The sequence below is a fragment of the Alligator mississippiensis genome, chromosome 1 (assembly GCF_030867095.1).
Source record: "Alligator mississippiensis isolate rAllMis1 chromosome 1, rAllMis1, whole genome shotgun sequence".
NCBI lineage: Eukaryota > Metazoa > Chordata > Crocodylia > Alligatoridae > Alligator > Alligator mississippiensis.
In genome coordinates, this window is record NC_081824.1 from 25,094,649 (window position 1) to 25,120,706 (window position 26,058).

Here is a 26,058-nt window from a genome sequence, read left to right on the forward strand (position 1 = left end):
CATCTAACAAATTAATAAAATCCAGAGCTAGGCTTTGCAACACAGTGGATTAGGCACACAGATGGGGGGTTTGGTGGGCAGGGGCTTTCCCTGTGCTGAGGCAGGGAGAAGTGTTGGTAGCCGTGTCCTACCTAGTTCCCACTTACCTCCGACTGGGATGGGCGCTAGGGTCATTTTGGCCTGCAGCCTAGAAAGTTGACTGCTGATCAAAATCTGCATGTATGGATTGTGCTGCTAGCTTGCACGCACTTGTGCATGCACTCGCTGTCATGCACTTTCTTGCTCTCACATACTCTCACGCTCTCTTGTGTTTGCCTTTGTGCTCACCCAATCTCTCGCTCTCTTCACTTGAACATTTTGAGAAAGTTAGTGCTGCTTATAAATCCATATTGGTTAAAAAGTGTCAGACAATATAGAATAGTTACAGGCCAAGCTCCTACTAACTTGCATGTGAAATGATGGTAGTAGTAGTATGTGCAGGATATGTAACTTGTTCTAATGAAAACCTCCATTGTAGCTTTTTTTGCAAATTAGGCGTTTTTACCAACATATGTAACTTTGAACTGTTTACAAAACTCATTAAATAATGTTATTTAGTTGAACACTTCGAAATAAAATACATTTCAGAAGTAATATATAATCTAATTTGGGTACAGAACATTGGTAAGTGAGTTTTCCAAGGAATATATTTTCCCATGTCCAAGCAAAAATTTAGAAAAAAACATGAACCATTATTTTTTTTTCCTAGATATATTTCTGTATAAAGTGGGAGTATAAATTACTGTAACTTATTTAATAACAACAGCATCAAGGGTCCCTTAGAAGAGAAGGGTTATAAATCGGTGGTTCTTGGACTTTTTTCTGGTTACAGTTGGGTTAATTTTAAGTTTGTAAACACAGTTTATTGCTGTTTGCATGCCTGTAGTTAACAGGAGTGGGAATGTAGCTCACCTCAGCTGCACTGTGGTAATTGTACTTGTGCCTCCAATTTAGCCCAGAGGATAGCTTACCCCTGTACCTTTCATTCCCTGCAGGGAAGGAGCAGAGAGATGAACAGTTTCCAAGGCAATTGAAGTATAGCAAGTCCCCACTCTTTATTAATTGTCGGCTCAGAAACTGTTCTTGTATGTACAGTTACCTTGCAGTAAGGAAAACTGGGGAAATTAAGCCCTGTTTCATTTGGGGTAAGCCTCCCTGGTTTGATTTCACTGTGGGCTAGGAGCAGACCTAGAGATAGCAATTACAAAAGAGTCTGAAGCCTGGTAAGTTCCTAAAAGCTGAGCCATAGTAAAACCTGTGCCCACAGTAGACAAGGCAGTGACTTACTGTGATTCAGATGCTCTGTAGTGACTGTACCCATTCCTGTTCTTACTCTGTGACAAACTAAGACCAATAACCCCTGAATGAAATAGGGCGGAGTAGCCCCACTTTAATTTTGACTCACTACTGGCAACTGGAGTATGAAGACAGTTACCACAGAATAATGGAGGTGTGTTAAAGTTCCACCCTCTTACTGTATTTTCTCACATACCCTATCCCCCAAACAAGGCATAAATCTTGGGTTTTTTTGGCAAGGCACAACAAAGAATTATTTCCTCCCAGAGTTATGGGCACATACTGCAGGAACAGAGCCTTACCGCCAGGGCTCTCACCTTTCCTTTCCTGCTGAGGCAAAACCTACAGTTTTAACCCCTGCACAGCTGAATTGTTAGCTGCTCTTGCTTGCTCTGCCAAAAGCTGGAACTGTAGCTGCTGCTGAGGACTGGACTCCATAGCAGAGCTGGAATGGACCTCACAAGGTCAACTAATCCAGCCCCCTGCTCAAAACAGGAGAATCCCAGACTAAACTGTTCCAGGCAAGTGTCTGTCTCACCTTCTCTTGAAAACTTGCAAGGGTGGAGATTGCACAATTTCTCTAGGTAGCCTGTTTCAATGCTTGACCATCAGCATTGTCAGAAAGATCCTCCTCTGACCTAAATTTCCCTGCTGAAGCTTGAGGTCATTGCTCCTACTTGTGTCCCCTACAGAGAAAAATGCTCATCTGTGTTTTCCCTGTAATCACCCTTCAGGTATATGAAGACTTATCAAATCCCCTCTCTAACTAGGCATATCTGGGCAGAGCTAAAAACAGTCTGCAGGGCTGTGAAATGGAAAAGAGAGCAGGAGTTGCTAAACTACAGATTCTTCAGCAAAATGGCTAAAGAATGGTTAAATTGATTAGTGGAACATCAAGATCACTAAAAAGGCGAGTGGGTCATTAACACTTGTTGAGTGAAGAGCATTTAGGAGGAATCAAACATTCCAATGAGCCATGAAGTCAGTTGACTCCATCAGTGCTCCCTGAATAGAAATGTCACTGTTGCTATTCTGAACAGAAAATCAGCTTAAGCTATGCATCCCGATTTTGGAAGGGTAATTTTGGGGAAAAATTAGCCTTCCAAATGACATCTGATGTGGGTATAATACAGTAATTTCAGAAACAGGGAGTGATTGCAGGCTTAGGAGAATGAGGCACTTTGTGGAACTTGTGATCCCTACTTGCATAACCAGTGTTCAGATTGTGTAACTGCAAGAGCTGCTTAGGGAATATTTTCAATGTATTTTTGTGTTGGCAAATGACTCCTTTTAAAAGCCCAGACTTCTTTGTGGATGGTTTATTTGCAATAGAGATCTTTCTCAGATCCAGGATGGAACTGAGACTCCGAATTGGAAAATATTTTCATTTTGTGAAACTAAAATGAGAGCCTTTGAAATCTGTTTTTGTTACATTGAGGAATGAAACAAGTTTTTAAAGAAAAATTTGAAATGAGAGAGAGAATTCTACTTACCAGTTTGCACCTGGCGAGTTATTACCCAGTCTCTGGAATGTGGGAAATCTTGTTTCAAGTTTGTGATTTAGAGAGACTTTGTCAGTGATTCCCAAAGGGTGTGCTGTGATGAGCAGAAGAAATGTGCCAAGAAAAATGGGCTGCATTGAGCCTCTGGCCAGGCCAGCTGCACACAGCTGGATCTGGCCTGTGGACTGGTGTGTCTAGTGTGCAATTTTAATTCAGAAAAAAGTGTACCCTAGGTATTAAAAGTGTAGGAAACACGTCCTTATGTGAAAAAACTACTGTGAATTTACCTGAGAAGGAACTTGAACCTATATTTCTCACACCTCAGTGGGATTGCACTAGTTGCTGTCTCTTCCCTGTGTGTCTGTGTGTTTCCCCCTGCCCTAGCCCTATTTAATATGATAGTAATGGGGGATGGAAGTCATAAATACATACTTTTATAGTACCATACAATATTATAAATTATTCTTTTAATCCTTAGCGGGGGAACAGATACCGTTGTGTTTTAGAAAATATACTCAGGCAAAATTCCCGTTGTACTTTTGAGCAATAATGTGTCTGATTTTCATTTTGCTCATCTTGATGTAAGCTAGGAATATTCTGTTGATGTCAAAAAGCTCACATGAGCATAAAACATCTGTCCGTGATCAGAATTGAACCTAGTAATCTGGTGGCAACTTAGTACATCAACATGCTTGGTATTATGCAGTGATATATTCCTTTGCATTTCAAAAGAACTCATCATATGCATGGCCAGTGAAGCTGAAATTTAGTGGTAGTGAAATTCCAAAACTTTCACCATAATGTTTCCTTGGGCTAATTTAGGATGTCAACCTGTATACTTCTTTGGGAGAGGCTTTTTCTTCTTTCTTTGCTATGGGACATGTCATAAAGACCAACCTACTTTTCTACCAAATGGAACAATATTATCTCAACTACCACAAATATTGCTGACAAGATTTCTCTTAAGTCAAAACTGTTGCTCTAAATGATCAAATATAGCACACAACAACCCTGTGTCCTTTATTGTTTGAGTAACATCAAATTCTTGCCAAAAGTACAGGTTGTATGTAGTGCGTCAGAGTCAGTTTTGGAACATACTTTTTCATGCATACCTTTTTTGTTGATTTGAATTTTGACAGCTACGCACAGGAACTGTCAGGCTTTGATAGTGTAAGTTCGATGCTGCTTTTTTGTAATGTCAGGCACAGATAGTGGCCTTGAAAGACAGGCTAATCAGCTTCTCTTGTACTGGATTTAACCAAGGTAGGAGGCAGATTCCCAATTTTTTCCTATTTTTAAATATATTTAGTACATTTGCTCTGAGATATTGTCTTTTATGTTTTAATCCTTGCCTTTAAAAAGCTCATTTTCCTTTCGTTGTCTCCTTAGCGACTGTAGCTAAAATCAAGAGTCCACAATTTTCTTTTCCTAGAAAGATGAGGGCTGATATTATTTCCTTTTTTAATCTGTCAGAAAATGTAATGCTGTGATTTTTATGTTCTGCAGAATGGAAACTAGGATTTGCCTTCCCTGTTCAATCATATTGGAGTAAAGTAAAGGGTTGATCAGTGTGTCATGGTGATGGGAACTTATTTTCTGATTATGTGTGTCCAGTGAGATGTTCTGAACTGTTTCCTTAGTAAAGGAGAGTTGGTCTTTCCTTACTGGTGTTTTAACTTTTAGATGCAAATGGTGTCCAGCCTCTTGGCCCAGTGAACCAAACGAGCAGTGTGGGACCCATCCTTGGCTGGATCAGACCCTATACCCCATGTGCGTGTCTGACTCTATACTGTGTCTCCTGTGGTTGACCCCATTTGCCAGGATTGGAGCCCTGGGACCCTGCGGCACCTCCACTGGGTTCCATGCTGTCTACGCCTGGCCTCACATGCAGGGATCAGGGTCTGGGGCTCTGTGGATTGGTGTGGACCTGATTGGGGCTGCGAGCTGGATCTGTCTCATAGGCTGGGGGTTGAGCACCCCTGCCCTGCACAACTGACAGGGGTTGGGGAGGGGAGGGAATACTGGTGTTAATCCTCCCCCTAGTTAGAAAGAGATTTGCTCTACTTCTCCTGCCTAATCTGTTGACATCACGTAACTTGATGCAATTCACATTCAGTACAATTGACACCCTCCTCCAAAACTCCAGGGTGACATTAAGTCAGGGCTATAAAACCTTGTTGTGTGAAGGGGCTTATGGTACCTGCTCTCTCTGTGCCTTATTCAGGGCTACTTTGCTCTTGACATTTATATTGGCTTCCAAATTTTACAAAAGCCATCTTACTGCCAGCCTTCATTACTGAGATTTAATTAAAACTTCAGAATGTTACTGTATTATGAGAAGAGTATTGGTTAATACAGCAACTTAAGAGCGTGTTTGACATATCCCATTCTTACATGGGTATTTGTGGCTGTTTCATTTTCTGGCCAATTCTGGAAAAATTACATCATGAGTATATATTTTTTTTCTTGCTACAGGAATGGGTTAGTTTTTATAGAATCTATAAAAACGGGAAATCAACTTGACAGTTGAGTAATAGAAGCTATGGATATTTTGCAGTTAGCTGCACAAAAACAATTTCGTCAGAACATTTAGGCATAGAAGAGCACCTCACAGATAAAACCATTTCTGTTGTAAAATTATTGATCTTCTGCCCTCATGATACCTTAGCGGGTTGGTCTAAGTCATTTAATTTGATGGATATTAATGTAAAGAAAAAGGAAGAAGACTGTTGTCTGTTGTTTTTTGTGTTTTGGAGTATCTTCTAACTAGAATATTGGTAATTGTGGTTGTTTTATGGAAAGCTTACAGTTTTTACAGCAGTTGCTTCCCCCTGTTTCACAAAAAAACCCCACTTCATATTCTGTAGGGGATGAGTGCCCTTGGGTGAAAGCGTGCTATATCCCTTGCCATAGGGATAGTTCAGACAACTTGTACTGTTATCATTTAGAGAGGATCATAATAACAAAATCACCTTATCTGGAAGAGTAAAAAGAATGCTATGTTCAGTCGTAACAACAAATAGACATTTTAAAGGTTGTATAACTTTGGGTTTGAAAAGGATGAAGAAGTTGATACTTTGACCTGGTGTTCGGGCTTATCCTCTTGATTTTTTTGTATTCATTATTAGTATCAGAAGGTTTCTGACTCCTGACACCACACAGAGTTCAAAATGCATGAACAGAACCGATTATTGGAGTTGCACTGTTTTTTTAATCCAATAAAACGAGAAGATTTAAAAGGAACCTATTGAGTTAAAAATTGCCTAGTACATAAAATTCTTAGGGTTCTGTATGGCTACTTTCAGCTTATAGAAAATGAAATAACTACCAACATCTATCTTCTGGTCTACTGTTTGTTTCATGTTTACATTTTATTTTGTTAAGCTGTTGATATCTTACTGACTTATTTCTTACCTCTTTCATGCAATCGCATGTCAATATTCCTGTGTAATTGCAGGCTATTTTTAAGAACACAAGAATTTTTCTTTAAGAGTCAGTCCTTTGATTTTTAGAATATCAAAAGATGGCTGTGAAATGTGGGAACTTAAGAGTTTCATAGATAATAGTGTCAATAGATGCACCAAGCTTATCTGGTACTTTTGGATATAATATGAAATATTGCAGCTGAGAGCAGTGATGCATCTAGTTGTTAAAATGGGTTGTTGATGCGAGAGAGGAGTAATTCATTGTCGTCCTCCTCCTCCAAATTTTAAATTTAACTTGTCATCTTCCAAAATTGAAAAGGAATAAATGAAATGCATGAATGCTTCAAGATCTTTCTGGATACCACAAACAAAATCTCTGCTTGTCTTTTCTGGACTGTTGATATAACTAAGTGTTCTGTCTTCAGAGATCATCTCCATCTTTAGAATAGGGACTGTGGTCAGGAGTTCCTCAGTCACAGTGGAGCAATATGATGTAAGATTAAAAGTAGCTTTTATAAAGGAGTTGAATTTTTTCGTAGGGGGTCAGTGCTGGACAATGAAGGACACTTCCACAGGCACCACAAACCAACTCGAACCTCACCACTTTCCATTCCAACTACAAGACACTCTGATCTTTCTGTCAGTAACAAAAGCACACAGCAGAGCTAATAAATGATACCTAAGCATAATTGTTATCTTGGGTAGAAAATGGGAGAAATAGAACCATGCATCACAAATACTAGTCTTGTTACTTTGTGAGTCCATCTACACATATACTTTACTGCAGAGTTGACTAATTAGCTCTGCAGTAAAGCTTCACAGCCTACACATGCGCTGGTATTAGGATGCAATAAACTAATTAACTCTGCTGTAAGATAGTACTGTCAAGGTGGAGTACTTTATTGTGCTGAAACAAGTGTAGATGCTGACTGAGCATGTTAATTGTGCCCAGTCAGCCTAGCCAGCTGGGGGCTAGATCTCTGGCTCCTTCCAGCCCCTCCGCTGCTTGATGCCACCACCTGGAGCCTGGAGCTGACCTTCAAGGCCTCCTGCCAGCCTGGGACTGCTCCACCACAGCGCAAACTGCTGCAGTCTCCGGCGCACGTAAAGACGCTGCACCCAGGGGTAGCATGAACTGCCCTAGAGTTTATCATGCTGCCTTAATGGCATGTGTAGATGCACCCAATGTGGAGAAAGTTTGAAGAAATGTTACTTATCCTTTCTCACATGCTACTTAGAACATTGGAGCTTGGTTAAGGTTTCTAGTTCTTGTGCACTGACACAATCTGTACTCTTTGATCTGCGAGTCTGATAGAAAAAAATATTTAAAATAATAATGCGTGTGTCTGCAATCTATGGCAGTCACTGTTATGATCTAATGTGGAAGAACTTACGCACTCTACTTTTTAAAAAGCAGTGACTACACCTGCAAACAGTGCATTCTTGTCCCTTTTATTATCCAAGGACTGTGGCTTAGAAGTCAGAAAACTTTTTAACAGTGATAGTAATTAACTATTGAAACACCTATAATTGTCAGTGCTTTATACTAGGATGAAAGGCACCTATTCTTGAATCAAGATATAAACTTCTTTTATCACAGTTTTTAGGGTTAGAAGCAGGGATCGTCATGTAAGACTGCGTGGCCTATATTTTCTCCTAAGGTTAGAACTCTGGTTCCTTCTAAGTTTTATAGTTTTTGAGGAGTATGTATTTTTGTGGTCCTGTTTTGGTGGAAGGAATCTCCAGTTTACTTTGATATAATAAATATGGAAGGAATGGTAGAGTCTGTAGTTTGCAAAGGAAGATGGAGGGGTTGGATTGGGGCAGTCAGATTCATAATGGAATGCTGGTTGGTTGGGATAGGAGCTGTTCATAGAGTGAGATTGAAAGTTGCAATGGGCTTGAGCCAACCCTCATGCATTTAGTGCAGTGTATGAGACTGGATATGACCCATAACAGGTAGATAAGATGATAGCTTTTATGTAGCTATGTTATTCATAGATGCTAGGGTTATGCATATATTATAAATAGTATTTGGTTTGGGAAGTAAGGGAGAATGAGTGAAAGTGTTTAGACAAATGCTTGACTTTGTAACCCGTGACTGTCACCTTACAAATCTTAAAAAGGCTTTCACTTAACAAGGACACTCCTCCAGAGAGAGAGATTGCACTTTCTAAACAGCCACCTGGATACCATGCAAAGAATTGCTGCAATATAGAAGGAAAACCCCCATGAATCTCACACCACTGGTTATGTATCATCCTTTCCTGGAACCTAAATGGAAAATCCTTAAACAATTGCAACCCATATTAGAAGATGACCCAATTCCTAAGGAGATCTTTCCAGAACCACCCAGCCTATCCTTTAAACAAGCACCAAACCATGCCAATCTATCACCAGAAGCAAATTTCCTATGGCCCAGAACACACAGAATGGATCCAGAAGATGCCATGACAAGAAGTATAAAACCTGCCAACACATCTCCACCACCCCCACAATAACTATACCCCACAACAGAACCATCGACATTCCTGGATCTTACACCTGTACCTCCAGAAATGTTATATATCTCATCCAGTGCACTAAGTGTCCTGATGGAAAATATGTAGGAGAAACGAAACAACAACTGTGTAACAGAATGAACACACACCAAAAATCCATCAAAGACAGAAATACCCAATTACTTGTTGGGGCACATTTCTCACAAGAAAACCACTCTCTCCAATCTCTCAAAAGGAATTTACAAAACACCTTTCACACACAAGCCTACAAACTTCATCAACCTACTTGATGCAAAAAATCATGGACTAAATATAGACATTGGATTTATGACACATTATGACCTGCCTAACTTCTGACTCCCCAGGTCACTTCCCTGTTTACCAGCCATATTCATTTCCTTTTTCCCCCACACCTGTCTCCCACCCATTGTCTACCTCAATTTACATTTTCACTGACTGTCTTTCTCACATGCCGTACTGGCTTCGGGCTTCTTTACTATTTCATCCAGGAAGAACACAGACCAACTGCAGACACTTCCTTAGCCTGACGAAGGGTATTTGTACCTGAAAGCATGCAAAGAAGAATTTTTCCAACTAATTGAGTTGGTCTAATAAAAGATATTCGATTTGCCCAAAGAACCTTTTCTGCCTATGGCCTTCTTAGACCAACACAACTACAGCGGATATCCCTGACTCAGTAACAGAATCTACAGCCCTGATACAGATCTTACAAAATTGGATCTGTGAAAGTCAGCACACCTAGTAGGAGCTGTGTAAGCTAGCGTATAAGAAATGCTGAAGACTGGGTCTCTCTTAAATCTTGTTCCTTCAGGAGACTCGGCACCTACCTCTGGGGCTGTGGGGAATACTGCCTTGGGTACCATATTGTTAAAAGCTGAGATGTAGGTGTACTTTAGGGTTAGTCAGCAACTGTGGTGGGGTTTTGAGACTTGGTTGAGTAAAATGGAAGTTAAATGCATCTTGGCCATGCAAGTTCTTTTGCTGATTATAGTCCTTTTTGTCTAGCAGTAGCAGTTGAGTCTATATAGGGAGTTTTATTCTGGCAGCTCTTTAATAGCCTTTAGATTTGAAAGCATCGTTAATTTACAATGTCCAGTATTTTTTTGGTTGGATTATGAGAAAACATTGCTGTTATTTGCTGTAAAATTCTGTATATATCTTCAGTATTGGATGAGTAGTGAGATTGCATAATCCTTTTTTCTTACAGAAAGTTCTTGATATATTTTTTTGGTGGGGAGTAGGGAAAAGTGCATTTAATCTTGTGTTTCTGTTGACATAAACTTGGCTTAGGTAGACTATAAAAATGAAGCAAAACTTTTAAGTGTATTTGACTCAAGGACTCCTGATTACTGGCAGCCTTAGGCTACCTGTCAGGTATTTTAAGTGTCTTGTCCAGTCCAAGGGGGGAAAAGAAAAGATATAAACAGGCCCAAGCTGCCTCTGTGGCTTTCAAAAGAGCTTTGAGGTTCTTTTGATAGTAGTATTTCTGTTCATCTTAATAGCTTCTTCCCCTGCTGTTGCATTTTGCTGGCTTTGTAAAGAGCTTTTAAAAATTTTAAGTATGTGCTGCCATGATGAATATTTTTCTTTAATCCTAAGAGAAGGCTTTTTGTCTTGGGAGAAGGTTTTTTTTTGTCTAACTTGATGTGGCAGCTTCATTCCAGCTGTCACTGAATTTCATCTATCCTGAGAAGAAACTTTTAAATTATAAATATGTTGCACTGTATGTGACAGTTTTTCCAAAGTGTCTGGGAAAAGATTTATTTGGATGGAGGTTTTAAAAGCTAATTTGGGAAGGGTTAGAGCTTCTGCTGCTGTTTCTGTTATTGGCAACTCTTCCCTTTGGTTGTCATGCGACTGTTTAGCTATTACTCACCTCTGGCAACAGAAGGCAGTCAATTGTAATCGAATTTCAGGCCTCTGCTACCATTGAGATGTTTAATTTAGTGACTTTTTGCATGGTGAGGCTAAGGTAATGGAAAACTTGTGAAATGCCAGTGGACTGACTAAGTTATAAATGGTTGTAAATAGATTAGTCTTTTGTTGGCTTGTGACATCTGCCTTGTGATTATTAGTGAGTGACGGCTGTACAGTAGATCTCTTGTGACTTACGGGCCCCAGTCACTGCGCTGATACATTTCCGCTGTTTTTGGAGCCTGAGTTGCATGTTTCATTGTGGCACTGTTTAAATTTACAGTCAGCACTACTTTTTATTAGGCAGCAAGATGAGCTATCTATTGTATGCGTGTGGAACTAGCTTTTCAGAGATTTGGATGATACGGAAGAAATAAATTACTTGAGAGAAGTAAAATGCATAACATTGATCTTGCAAACACTTTTCAACAAATTATTAGCTGCATGGTATCAAGCAAGATTATTCAATCTTTATGCATATTGAACCCCTTTAATAGTACCTAGTATCTTAATAGTATCATGCATATGCGAAATACAGATGCATACCAATCTTGTCCACATTGCCATGGTAGTACTCATGGGAAGCTTAAAACATAATGGTAAAGAAGTTGTGCAAATGGCACAGTTAGTCAAAACTGAGATTAGGGCTGCACATCTTTTGTTTCCTAGGCCTGTCTTCATTTGTCCAGACTACAGTGGTATTGTAAATCAATTGGAAATTAGCATATTGAAATTACTGTGGGGTGTGATTTTTGTCGTGCTCGTTTCTGACTTTTTACTCATTCAGGAGATGGAGCTCCTCAAACAGACTTTTATAAGAGAAATTGCCAGGCAGCCTAAATATTGCGGACTGGTCACCACAAACAAACCCACAATAATAGGCTGTTATTCTAAGTAAAGGTGCACCGATACATCGGTTCCATATCGTATTGGCACCGATAAAAGGAAAATTGACGTTATCAGCAGTCGGGTTTTTTTGGCTGATGTGGCCGATTTAATGTCGCCGATAAATGGTGTGTGCATGTGCGCAGCCACAGCTCAGCGCAGAGGTGGCCAGGAGTGCAGCCCAGCAGCGTGGAGAGCAGCATCCTGCTGGTAAGTCTGTTATGGGGGAAGGAAGGGGCGTGGCAGGGGGCGCAGACTGAGGCCTCTGCAGTGAGGGAAGGGGTGGGGCTGGAACTGGGATAAGAGCATGGAAAGGCACTGCAGAGCTGGGGCAGGGTGGGACATGGGATAGAGCCGTGAGTGGCTCATATGGGAGGTGTGTGGGGGGTGCAGCTTCTGGCACTGCACGCAACCCAGAAGGACATGGAGGGGGAGGGGGCTGTGTGCCCCCTGGATCTTTGTGCAGGGCGGGCTGCCACTGAGGGTAGGGGGCAGTGCTAAGTTCTTCCCAGAGGGGGAGCTCAGCTGGGCTGTATGCAGGGTGGGTGGCAGTGGAGCTGGGAGGCGGGCTACAGGGGGGGCTGCAGCCACCCCAAAATTTGCCATAGGCCCCCCAAATCCTCTCTTCCAGAGCCTCCCCCCTGCTCCCCCCCCCCCCACCTCTGGTTACAGAGGAAGGCAAAACCTCTCCTCAATTTGTACCAGTCTGACTATGGGGTAAAAATTTTTTCTCAACCCCAGATATGGCAATTGGTCTGACCCTGAGCAGAGGGTTAAGATCCTCTATCCAGGAACTTTCAGGGTTAAGTCCCAGCAGGATCATTGGCATACCCCAGTCTAAATGCTATGGTAGAATGTGGGTATAGCTTTTCCTAGATCATCCCTGCCCAATGTCTGGCCAACCTCTTCTTGAGTACCTTCAGTGATTGATAGCTCACAACTTCCCCAGGCAGTCTATTCCACTGCCTTACTGTTCAAACAGTAACGTTTTTTTCATATCCAAGCTAAACCTACTTTGCTGCAGCTTCCAGCCATTGGTCCCTGTCCTACTCTCTGCAATGAGAAAGAAAAAAGTGTTTTCCCTCTTCTGTATGGCAGCACCTTAGGTATCTGAAGACTGTGATTATGTCCCCTTTTAAGGAACTTTTCCACAACTTCTGTCTGTATAATTTGGCTTCCAAGGCTTTTGCTATTCTTGTCGCCTGCATGTGGATCCTCTCTAACTTCTCCGTGTCTTTTTTTGAAGTGTGGAGCCCAAAACAGCACACCGTACTCTAGATGAAGTCTAACCAGTACCGAGTAGAGAGGCACTGTCACCTCCTGTGTCTTGCACTCAGTGCTGAGTTATCCAATGATATTCTTTTCAGGTTTTTCTGGACTATAAACTTTGAAAATCATCTTTTTCCCTTCTTCTGTTCTTGCATTTCTCAGACATACAGACAAATTTTACCAAAGGAGAGCTAGAATGTTTTTTTCCCAACTTTTGAGTGCTTAACTTGGTGCACCTGAATTAACTTTGTGTCTGTGTGTGTGTCAAAATAGGTTTACTTAAGTAAACAAGATACTGAGCATATGAGACCAGATGCCATATACTTCTTTCGTCCGCATTTTTCCATGATTCAAATGAAACACTACTATATCTATACCTATTATTGGTGTTTTATTTGAATCAAGGAAAAATGTGAATTTGGGGTTACTTTTTTAAAACTGAAAATTGGGGATTATTTTAAATTGGAGAGAACCAGGATCCCTTCAAGAGGTGTAACCAGACCATGTAGCCTTGTGCCTCATCTGCATATGAACTTTTTGGAGGATACTAGGTCTCATGCCAAGAATACCTGGTTCCAATTATGAGGGTTCTAATCAGCACATGGATCCTTTGTGGCGGCGTTTCTGGAGCATGCACACATACTGAGCAGTGCTGAGGTGTGGGGTTACCATGGCTTGAAATGCTGTTGACTCTGGTGGGGCTCAGCCCAATGAACTGTATGTAGGGCTTGGTTTAAATTGTGATTTTGCATTTTTCAGAATAACAAAATTAAGCGATTTTCATGAAAAATGCATTTTGCAAGGAAATGCCATGACATAGCTGCTTGCAGGGAAGTTCCAAGCAGCCATATCATGTGGCATTTTCTTCCAAAAAGATAGGGGCACCAGCAAGAGTTTGCACTGCTCAAGCAAGGCTCTTGTGTGCAGAGCCAGCAGTAGGCAAGGCTGCGGAGCAGTGGCCCCCTGCATGCAAGTAATGCTGCCTGTGCTCCAGCCCTCTTACTCACCTTGCAAACCTTCTTTGGCTGCAGGTGTTGCTGAGCCACTGCTCCTGTGATGCCAGGCAGGTTCAGCCAGGCTGGGCCCCCTTGGGTGTGAGTGATGCCCCCTATGCTTCAGCCACCCTGCCTGCCTCGCAGTGCTTTGCTGGCTGTGGGCACCACGATGCTGGGCAGGGTTGGCTGGGTGGGTTTGGGTCTGTTAGGTTCCAGGCATGCTGCCAGCTGAGTGCCACCGCGCCCCGCCCCCCCCCCCCCCCCCCCCCGAGTGATTGCTTGTATCATGCACCACAATCTCGGTATGAAAATGGTGGCCCCTGCCATGATCAGGCCAGGATACTAGCAAGCTGGGCTTGTGATTTTAAATTACGCCTTAACTATATGGTAAATCATGAGTCCTTTGAGTATCGACTAATAACATGCATCTGTAGTCCCTCTAAGTAGGTATAAAAGTGCTGTTACAAGTGTTTCTGGAGTACCTGTGCTAAAACTTGCAGTAGTTTCTAAAATGCTAAAATGCATCAGTTCTGGATGAACTAAGTCTATGGGTGGGTACCTGTCAGGCAAATATTTATTTACAGGTCAGTGTTTTCAACTTTGCACCTCACTTCCATGTGCTCAGGGAGTGCCGGATCTGATGGGAAGGAGTGGGGGAGGGACTGCAGGGGAAAGAAGTTGCTGGGGGCAGAGGGTAACGGGGCTAGCTATTCCCCAGATTTATTTTCCCTTTTGTAGCAGTGGAAGGGTAACAAATTCAAGGCAAACCCCCAATAATTAAATTATATACCTGGAAAATTATAACAAATTTATACATTTTCCACATATACAGTCTAATTATTGGGTGTGGGGGTTGTCTTATATTTAGGGTTGCATACCATATTTTGAATAAATATGGTATGCAAAATAGGTAATCACCAGACTAATTGTTTAACATGTTTCTTGTGCATTGTTAAGCTGTTATTCAGAAATGCAAAGCAAGAGTTCTCAGTTATTTTTTAACACTTCAATGCCACGTCCAGCCTGGAGTCTTTACTGAGGAGTTTGATCCAGAATCTGAGAGCTCTGTGTGAAAATTGCTTTGTATAATTCAATGTGTAATGCAAGGTATTATTTACAGTGAAATCTTCTACCATATTGCTAAAACATAAAGTATTTTCTCTAGTTACTGAATTTCATATCAGTCTTGATCCAAGCTTTAGGTACTGGTAATAAGATAAATTCACAAATGTCATAAATCTCTTAAGAGAAAAGCAGATATATTCTCAGTCTTGGCATACAGCTTTTGTTCTTATCACATATATATTTTTTTCCTTTTCAAATATTGAATAACAGCGGCTTCTACTTCATTATATGGGCCATGAAGGAACTACAGTTACTGTATAATATACCCGGCCCATCAGCTGTATCTAATAGCCACAAGGAGCATACAACATTAATTACCCAGGTACTATACAAGATGTGTTTTTCCTAAAAGGGCCTGTTCAAAATATTACTGAAGTCAATGAAAGGCTTTTCTGCTGTGTTCAGTGGGAGTTAGCTTGGGTCCTAAATCATTGTATGAGTTGGTCGTGTGTTATAAAAATTTGTCTTGCCCTAAAAGCTGCTAAAGTAATTGAGTTTACTTGGAGTGCTCAGACTAATGCACCCAAGATATAAATGTTCAGGCACTTGTAATGTGATGTCCACCACAAAAGGTCAGTGACAATAGAGCTTGCTTTCCCCATTAGTTAAAAGAAAGGGAAGTGGACTGTAGGGGATACCGTGTGGTCCATCCATTTCCTCTGTCATTTAACCAGTACTTGTGACTGTAGGATGACTCTCTGTTTCTATTACTGTCTTTTGGGAGATGCGGACAATATTAAATAGCATGTTTTTCTTACACAAGCTCTGTGGCATGCTAGAGCTCCATTTACAAATGAATATTTTTTGTTTTCAAAGTGCTTCTGTATGAAAACCTGCTATTGGACTCGAACTGCTGGGACAGAGGGTGTATTTTTTTTAATTTTTATTGCAGGGCTGTTCTGCTTCAATGTGGCTGAGACCACATGGCCCTGGGGCTACACTAGAAGGGACTGCACCAGTAGGGGTGCCATAGCCCCCAGTGCACTGAGCTTCCAGATGCATCCCCCCTGTTCCACATGCCTTCCCTCCTGCCTCTGCATTACATGCCTTCCCCGCTGCTACTCCTAATGCTTCCCCTGCTGCACGATGAACCCCCCCACACCACTACTTCCCACTGCTATGGTTGCTTTCCTTCTGCACTGTGTCCAGGTGCCTTGGTGTTCACTCTTAGCTTCCTGACTGTGAGCTCTTGCTGTACCATGCTATTCGGGTACCTAACTTGTGGGCTCCCTGGCACTGAAGACTGTGCTGAGCTATGCTGTACTGCTCACCCCTCTGGGTGGGTAGGGGCAAGAGCAGGAGCAGGAAGGGAAAGCTGGAGCTCCTGGCTGCTGCTGCAACCAGAGTAATGGGGTGAGTTTTGGCTGGGTGGGAGTCTGGTGGGGTGCAGTTGAACCCGTCGTGAACTGCCTGCTACCCACAGGCCACTATTTAGATAGCCCTGATCTATTGTGTAATGCGTAGTTCAATTATTGTTGATTGTGCTAATTCCTTGAAGGTGAAACCTACTTCACTATGGACTGAAATATAGTTTATGCTTGTGAAGTTTTAACTTAACAGTTTAGATAACGTTTTCTGGGTTGAACTTTTAAAAATAATTTGTCATTTTTAGCATATCTAGCCCTCAAGTTACGAATGCTTCTGTGTACAAGCAACTTTGTGTATGTGAAGTTTCTTTGATTTCAGCAAAATGACTTGTATGTTTTTGGAACTGTGCCTGAATGGATAATATAAACTGTCTGGCTTCTGTATGGAAAAGGAAGTTACACAGCAAAATAATTGTATTTAAAAATGCTAAAAGGTTTGTGTAAGAAGCTGTTAAATTTTCTAGGATGTAGATGGTTTTCTAGCCCTATTGCTTTTTCTAGAAATGGAATCTGGGTACATGTTGAAACTGTACCTCATCATGTATAATCACTTTTTAGGCTAGTGTCTCTTTCCTCCAAGTCTACGGATTCGTATAATACAGCCCGTTACCACTTACATGTGGTATATTTTGTATATAACATTTTAGGGTTTCAGTTTTACAGGTTAGATAATATGTTGATTTCACTCTTTAAATCAAATACCAAAGGCAGAAAGAGGTAGGTACTTAAATAAGGAAGTCAGAATTACGTTCAAGGATAAAGGCTTAGGTTCATGAAGGCTAATAGTTATAAGGAGAGTATTTCCTTTTTATTGGGAGTTCTGAATAGATCTGGGCTGCTTTGCTCTTAAGCCACGTGCTTTTCTCTCAGCACTCATGCTCACAGATCCGTTTAATAGCCCTTTCCAAGTCCTGTACTCCCCCTCTCTTTTTTTTGTTTTGCTTTGTTTAAAGGGGCAGCTCTTATTCGTCTCTATGTATTAGTGTATCTACTGTCAAAGATATACAAAGATCTACAGATCCAGTAAAACAACAGATATTCCACACTCAGTCATTACCTCTATAATGGTGATTATTCCAGACCAACCAATTGCCTGTCAGGGATGCCGGGGGAGGCCAGCAGGGATGGAGCGCCGCCACCCACCCACCCACCCTGCGCTGCTGCCAACTCCCAGGAGTGGGGGGGAGAAAGCTTGCGCCGCTGTCTCCTCTGTCCCCCTCAGCCAGCTCCCCATGCTGCCACCGCCTCCAGGTAGCAGGGATGGGACAGGGAGAGGCCAGAGCTTTTGACACCCCCCTCCCCCCCCCCCCCCCCCCGCTCTGTCCTCTCTGTCCCCACTGTCATGGCAGCATGCCACTGCTGCCTCCTCTCCAGAACGCTCTCGGAGCACTCTGATTGGTTGTTTCAGTCAGCATTGTGATTGGCTGCCAAGACAACCAGTCAGTGTGTGAATAAAGCATTATGGATGGACAGACAGACAGACAGACTAAGGCTTTCATTATATTAGAATTCTGTGCAAAAGGAAAGGAGAGGTGGGGCATCTAACAGACTTAAAGACTCTTGTTGTCTTAGCCAGGAAATCCAAGCATGATTTATCAGAAAACTAATTATATATGAATGTCAGAAATAATGTTTTTTAAATTGCTAGTGGCTACTAGGTCTGTTTTTGATTTCAGTGCTGCTGAGGATTATCATGGTAGAAGAGTGCTTCGGATTGAACTATTGGACAGTAATAAAAGTGAAAGGAGGCTTGTTTGTGGTGATTAGTTCAGTATGTTAGACCAGTGGTGCTCAACCTATCTGAACCCATGGACTGGATAAATGGTGCTGGGCCTGTTTGTGGGCTGGATTGTGCATATGGAGTCAGTGTGTGGAATCAGTTCATGGGTGTGATCCAGTGCATTGACCTGGCCCCATGTGCTGCATCCAGCCACATACTGGTGTGACCCCCACATGCCACATCTGACTACAGAGCAACTCCACATACTGGCCTTATGTATGGTACAGTCTTGCATCACCTGGCCTGCAGACCGCCTCACATCATGATTCTGGAAATTTGGGAGTAGGGATGTGGCAATTAAACTACTCCACCACTGCCAAATATCTGTACCCACAGGGAGACGCATGGGCTGGATGACATGGCTCTGCAGGCTGGAAGTTGAGCGCTGCTGTGTCAGACTACAACTAAATTATTTATATATCCAATCTGTTAGATATTTTTGGTTGAAGTATTATACTAAATGAGCATTTAAGGAGTGTTGAACACATATTTTAAATTAAATGTTATGGCTCTTCATTAGAACAGTATTATTAGAATATCATTAAAATATTATTTAACAAAGGCTTAGGATTTTCAAATGGTTGGTGTTCTTCACTATTACATCTATTAAATATAAACGTCGTTGTTTCTGTGTGGTTGCTTTACATGGTTAAAATGCATTTTATGTTTTCATGTAAGCATGGATAAATATAGAAGCTTTTAATACACTTAGTCACTAGATGGCAGAATCTTTCAACAGTAACACAAATCTGGATATACAGCTGCCTCCCAGATTTTCCCCAAATTCTTAGATTGTTATGTATAAATAATTTAAACTCAAATCTAAATGTCAGATGCACAAAACGTTTGAGCCATAGGGACTGTGTTCTTAAACTTCTTTTGATAGTAAATTGCCAATGAATACAACCAGCTTTGATCAGTGTTAAGGAAAAAGTGTTATCATCGATGGTGATAATTGGTACTTGTACAAACATGTTTGGGGAAATGTTTTAAAATAGCATTTAGTGTTTGTGGTGATATTGGTAGTAAAGTAACCAATAAAGTAACCTAGAGTAACAAAGTAATCTGATACATAGGTTATACCACCAAACATAAAGAAACTTGTATTTTATATTTAGACTTTGTTGATGGCTCTTGTAATAAAGGAAGCTGCTTTTCTCGTTTTGCATTTTTTATCTATTTTTAATAAACAAGCAACTAAATGCAATTGGAATGGCATTAGAATAGGTAAAATCAATTGAGTGAAATTGATCCATGGTGTAATTCTACTAACACTTAAGTGGTACCAAAGATAAACCTGTCTTCATTAATGAGTTTTTTTGTGTTTATAGGCTGTTGCTTGTAGGTGGCTGTGAAACTGATGAAGATGGAGTGTCTAAAGCCACAAGCTGTGGGATATCTGCTTGGAGAGTTCTTTCAGGTTCTCCATACTATAAACAGGTCACTAGTTATGAAGATGACATTCGGATTGTAAGTACCTTTGGAGTAAATCTCTTTTTTCATAGATTTTGTAGACATTAGGGCTGGAAGGGACCTCGGAAGATCATCGAGTCCAGCCCCCTGCCCCAGGGGCAGGAAGTCAGCTGGGGTCACAGGATCCCAGCAAGATAAACGTCCAGTTGACTCTTAAAGGAGTCTAGAGTAGGTGCTTGCACCACCTCTGGTGGCAGTCTGTTCCAGGCCTCGGGGGCTCAGACTGTAAAGAATTTCTTCCTTATGTCCAACCTGAAATGGTCTTAGAGGAGTTTATGATTGTTTGACCTTGTCATCCTATGGGGCACTCTGGTGAACAGGTGTTCCCCCAGATCCTGATGTGCACCCCTTAGATACTTATAGGCAGCCACCAGGTCCCCCCTGAGTCTTCGCTTTTCCAGGCTGAAGAGTCCCATAACTCTCGGCCTCTCATCATAAGGCCTGTTTTCCTGCCCTCTGTTCATGCGCGTGGCTCTCCTCTGGACTCTCTCAAGCTTCTCCACGTCCTTTTTAAATCGTGGAGCCCAGAATTGGATGCAGTACTCCAGCTGCGGCCTCACCACGGCTGAGTACAGTGGGAGGATGACATCCTGGGATTTGCTAGAGTAGTATCTATGGATGCAAGCCAGAGTTTTGCTCACTTTGCCGGCTGCAACATCACATTGGTGGCTCATATTCATCTTGTGGTCAATCGTGACCCCCAAGTCCCTTTCGGCCATGGTGCTAGCAAGCGTAGTGCTGCTGAGCCTATAAGCATGCTGTGGGTTTTTCTTCCCAAGGTGGAGTACCTTGCATTTTTCAGTGTTAAAGGCCATCAGGTTTTCATCTGCCCATTTTTCTTAGTCTGTCAAGGTCGGTCTGGATCACTATCCTGTCCTTGGGTCTGGATGCTTTACTCCAGTTTGGTGTCATCAGCAAACTTGACCAGTCCGCTTCTGACACCAATGTACATGTCATTAATGAAGACGTTGAAAAGAATAGGCCCGAGGATGGAGCCGTGGTGAACCCCACTGGTCACGGCGCACGACAATGATTGACTTCCATCAACTACCATTCTCTGGGTCCAACCTCAAAGCCAATTCCCCAGCCAGCAGACTGTGATGTAGCTGATGCTGCAGTTGGCCAGTTTTTCTATAAGACCATTGTGGGATACTTGATCAAAATCTGTTTTAAAATCAAGATATATGATGTCAATCTCTTCTCCCTTGTCCAGGTGATATGTCACCTGGTCATAGAAGGAGATGAGATTGGTCAGGCAAGACCTGCCTGCAACAAACCTGTGCTGGCTATCCCTCAGGAAATTGCCTTCGGCCAGTTTGTCAAGAATGGTTTCTTTGATTTTTTTTTTTTGTTTGTTTGTTTTTTTTTCCAAGATCTTCCCTGGGATAGAGGTCAGGTCCACTTTCCTCCCTTTTGTGAAGATAGGCACCACGTTGGCCTTCTTCCAATCTTCGGGCACTTCACCTGAGCACCATGAGTTCTCGAAGATCTATGCTAGTGGCTGAGCTATGATGCTTGTCAGCTCCTTAAGTAACCTGGGGTGTAAGCTGTCTGGGCCAGCTGACTTAAAGGTGTCCAGCCTCTCAAGGTGTTCCTTCACATGGTCAACATTGATGAAGGGTAACAGTTCTCCCTCGTCCTGGCCGTACTGTACCGTATCGAGCAGGGCCATACCTTGGGGCTGGTGAAAAACTGATGCAAATTACTCGTTAAGCAAGTTGGCTTTTTCCTGGGCATCAGTTGTCAGTTGACCCATATGGTTTAGCAGGGGTCCAACATTACCCTTGCTTTTCCTCCTGCTCCCCACATATCTAAAAAAGGACTTTTTTTGTCCTTGATACTTGTAGCCAGTTGGAGTTCAGTCGCAGCCTTGGCTTTCCTGGTTCGCCCCCTCCAGGTCCGGGCCAGTGCAGAATACTCCTTCTTTGAGGTGGATCCCGTCCTCCATCCTTTACAGGTCTTCCTTTTTAGATGTAGGAGGTACACTAGTTCCCTGCAGAGCCAAGGGGGGCTGCTGTGCCCTTTTGCTGCCTTTCCTCTGAGATGGGATAGATATTGCTTGAGCTTCCAGGATTGCTCCCTTGAGGAGCAGCCACTCTTCCTGAATTCCCCTTCCCTTTGGGTCATGGTCCCTTAGCACCTCGCCAACAAGCCTCCTGAGCTTGTCAAGGTCAGCTTTTCTGAAGTTGGGAACTTCTGTTTTGCTGCCTGACTTGCCTGCTTTACAGTGGATGGTGAAGGTGATCAGCTTATGGTTGCTGTCTCCCAGCTTCCCTTTGATCGTTAGGTTGCTGATTAAGTCAGCCCCGGTTGCCAGTACCAGGTCATGCAGTGCTTTGCCTGTTGTCAGTCCATAGACTTCTTGTGTTAGATAGAGCTCATCCACGCATGTGAGGAAGCTTTGCGACCGTTCGGATGTGGCCGAGTGCTCTTCCCGCGAGATGTCATGGTAGTTGAAATTTCCCATGACAGCCATGCACTGGGAGTGGGCAGCCTTAGCTAGTTCCCTGGTGAATTCCTGGTCAAGCTCTTGATCCTGGCTAGGAGGTCTGTAGTAGACTCCTACCATTGTCTCCTGTGCCTCATTCACTGTGGATTTTGACCCAGAGAGTCTCCAGTCATCCCCCCTGGGTGCGACTGTCAGCTTGCAGGTATGGGTAGCCTTCCTTGACATAGAGAGCTACCCCCCCCAACCCCTTTTGTCCACACGATCTCTCCTGTACAAGGTATAGCTGTCTATACCTATGGTCCAGTTGTTGTTGTTTGACAGACAGTCATTTGGGGGATACCTAATGGAAAACACTATATACATATCCTTTGAAGAAAAAAATGATTTTTTTCAGTATTACCTAAGTAAGTGTAGATACTTTTCTTTTAATATTAGTAATAAAGTCCAGGTTGTTCTATAGGAATATATTAACTCCATTCCATATGTTTTAGTGTTTACTTCTGTGTGAGACACTTGGCATTTCTTTCTTTGAGTAGTGTTTTAAATCTATTATTTCATAGAATCGTAGAAATTGAGGGTTGGAAGGGACCTCAGGAGGTCATCTAGTCCAACCCCCTGTTCAAAGCAGAACCATCCCCAACTAGATCATCCCAGTAAAAGCTTTGTCTAGCTAGATCTTAAAAACTCCCAAGGTTGGAAATTCCACAATTTGTTTGGGTAGCCTATTCCAGTGCTGTAATAGCCTCCTTGTGAGAGTTTTTCCTAATATCTGACCTAAACATCCCTTGCTGCAACTAGAGCCCATTGCTCCTTGTTCTGTTGTCTGCCACCACTGGGAACAGTCCAGCTCCATCCTTTTTCAACCCCCCCTTTAGGTAGTTAGTTGAAGGCTGCTATTAAGTCCTGCCCTCAGTTTTCTCTTCTCCAGACTAAACAATCCCAGTTCCCTCAGCCTCTCTTCATAGGTCATGTGCCCCAGCCTCCTCACCATTTTCATTGCTCTCCACTGGACTCTCTCCAATTCATCCACACCCTTTCTGTAGTTTGGGCCCCAGAACTGGACACAGCACTTCAGATGCGGCCTCACCAGTGCCAAATAGAGGGGAATAATCTCTTCTCTCAATCTGCTGGCATTGCTCCTACTAATGCAGGCCACTGTGCCATTAGCCTTCTTGGCAATAAGGCCACACTGTTAGCTCATATTCAGCTTATTGTCCACTCTAAGCCCCAGGTCCTTTTCTGCAGAGTTTAGCCATTTGGTCTGTATCTTGTAGCAGTGCATGGGATTCTTGCGTCCTAAGTGCAGCACTTGGCAATGTTCCTTAATGAACCTCATGAGATTTCTTTTGATCCAATCCTCCAATTAGTTAAGGGCTCTCTGAATCCTAACCCTGATTGGTTTGGCAGCTGTTGATTCTTTCAGGTTTTCAAAGATAATGGCCAGCGCTTCTGCAATCATATTGGCCATCTCCCTTAGTACTCTTGGGTGTGTCCAGTCTGCCCCCATTGATTTGTATACATCCAACTTTTCAAAATAGTCTCTAACCCGTTCTTTTGCCACTGTTGGCTGCTTACCTCGTCCCCAAACCGTGATGCCCAGTGCAGGAGTCTGGGACCTGACCTTACCTGTGAAGGCTGAAGTGAAAAAAGCATTGAGCGCTTTGGCCTTTTCTGCATCATTTGTCACGAGGTTGCCTCCCCCATTCAGTAAAGGTACCCACGTTTTCCCTGATCTTCCCCTTGTTGCTGACATACTTGTAGAAACCCTTTTTGTAACCTTTCATGTCCCTTGCTAGCTGCAACTCCAGGTGCACTTTGACCTTCTTGATTTCATCCCTGCATGCCTGAGCCATACTCTTATACTTTTCCCTAGTTGTTTGTCCACGTTTGCACTTCTTGTAAGCTTCCTTTTTGTGTGTTAACTCACTGAAGAGTTCCCTGGTTAACCAAGGTGGTCTTCTGCCATACATGCTATTCTTCCTGTGTATTGGGATGATTAATTCCTGCGCACTCAGTAACGTTTCTTTAAAATATGACCCGCTTTTCTTTTCCACTTCAGACTGCCCTCCCAGGGGATCCTGCCCATCAGTTCCCTGAGTGAGTTGAAATCCGCTTTTCTGAAGCCCAAGGTCCTTACTCTGCTGTTCTCTATCCTTCCTTTCCTCAGGATCTTGAACTAAATGATCTCATGGTTGCTACTGGCTCAGTTGCCATCCAGGTCTACATCCCCCACCAATTCTTCTCTCTGAGCAGCAGGTCAAGAAGAGTATGGGCCCTAGTTGGCCGCTCTAGCACTTCCACCAGGAAGTTGTCCCCAACACTCTCCAAAAACTTCCTAGATTGTCTTTGCAGTGCCATATTGCCCTCCCACCGAATGGTAGGGTGATTTGAAGTCCCCCATGAGAACCAAGGCTGGTGATCAGGAAATTTCCGCTAGCTGTTTGAAGAAAGTCTCATCCCCCTCATCCTCCGGTCTGGTGGTCTACAGCAGACACCCTCCACAACATCACTCTTGTTGCTCTCCCCTCTGACCGGAGCCCAGAGACTGTCAACAGGTCTATCTCCAGTTTAATACTGGATCTCTCAGCAATCATGCTAGTCTTTTAGATAAAGCACAACTCCCCCTCTTCTTCTCTCCTGTTTGTCCTTCCTGTACTCTCGTAGTATGTAGGAGTCTTAGAATATCCAGATATCTTTAATCTGAACATTTTGGAGAGATTCCAGGCTTGTTTTTCTCCCCCCAAAACATTTTGAAATAAGTTGTTTTTGTTATAAGCCTAATTCTGACTGATTTAAATCCTAATTTGGAGCAGAAATATATATTTTTGCGCATGCACGCACGCACGCACACTCTCCCTCCCCACCTCACCCTAGCATCACAAAAATCAGTTTATTTAAACTGGTGCAGTCTTCATATGCTCAAATCAGTTCACACTTAGATTGTATGATTTATCTTAGTTCACTAAGCCAATTTCAGTTGTGTTCAGTGAAAGTTTCTAACACGTCTTTTGGGTGATATCTGTTTACTGTTATAGCTTGGTATTAATTTAAACTTGAATTTACGGTTGTGTTTCCTGGATTGACATATATTCATCAAAATAATCCATAAATCAGCAGATGTCAGCTGTTGCAAATTTATATTTGCACTTTAATGCATGCTTAAAATAATTCTTGTGAGCATTGTTTTAGCTGCTGCTTCTCGAGAACGTTGCAAAGTAATATATTCTTCTGTGATTGTTTCATTACTTTCTGGATTTGATTTAGTTTTCAATGCATAAATCAAAGATTGTCTTTAATCTTACAGTATGTAATATACTTTTGTTTTTCCAGGCACAGAGAAGAGGATTATTAAAGATTAGGAATTTCAGATTTTATAGCAGACAGGGAACAGAAAAGGTAATAAATTCTTTCTCAACAATGTACTATAGTAACACTGTTGTTCATTTACATTTGGACTTGCCTAAGAGAGAAATGTAACTGATTTTATAATGATTTTTAATTTAGGTATCTTAAATTAAATTAAATGAAAGGATTTTATTTTAAATGGGATAACTAGCATGATTTAGCCAATTGACTTTTCACAGGCTTTGTTTTACTGGCTGTTGTCTCGGACGGCCAAAGCCAACTCGAGGTGATTCAATAATTACTCGTTCGTCGGGACGGGCTGGTGAATAGAGAGGCCGAGAAACTTTATGGTTGTAAAACTTTACTTACATCGCTTGCTGTTGCGACGAAAACAGTCCGGTTGTCTGAACAACTACATTAGTTGTTTCAGCTGGCAGGGCTCAGGCCAGCACGTCCGTCTACAAATCAAGCCGGCAGGGAAAAGGATACGTCTGGGATTGCGCACGGCGACAGGGAGACAAATCGATAGGTGATCAGTCTATCGATCAGCTCAGCCACGAGTCAGATCTCTTCAGAAGCACTCTGCAGCATGCTCAAAGTTCTCCGACTTGGGCGGAAGTCGCGCTAATTTTTAAACGGCTAGCAAGCCAATTACTAGCCGCCACGTGTGCA

The 26,058-nt window shown here is 42.4% G+C and overlaps 1 protein-coding gene across 3 annotated transcripts in view; it reads left to right on the forward strand.

Annotated features, from left to right (window-relative positions):
• Window positions 1–26,058, forward strand: part of NBAS (NBAS subunit of NRZ tethering complex) — a 385,077-nt gene that overhangs the window by 26,565 nt on the left and 332,454 nt on the right. For all 3 annotated transcript variants that reach the window (XM_059729540.1, XM_059729533.1, XM_059729539.1), the window contains exons 10-11: window positions 19,451–19,589; window positions 25,372–25,437. In XM_059729540.1, the coding sequence (XP_059585523.1) occupies window positions 19,451–19,589; window positions 25,372–25,437 (205 nt within the window). The remainder of the gene's footprint in view (window positions 1–19,450; window positions 19,590–25,371; window positions 25,438–26,058) is intronic.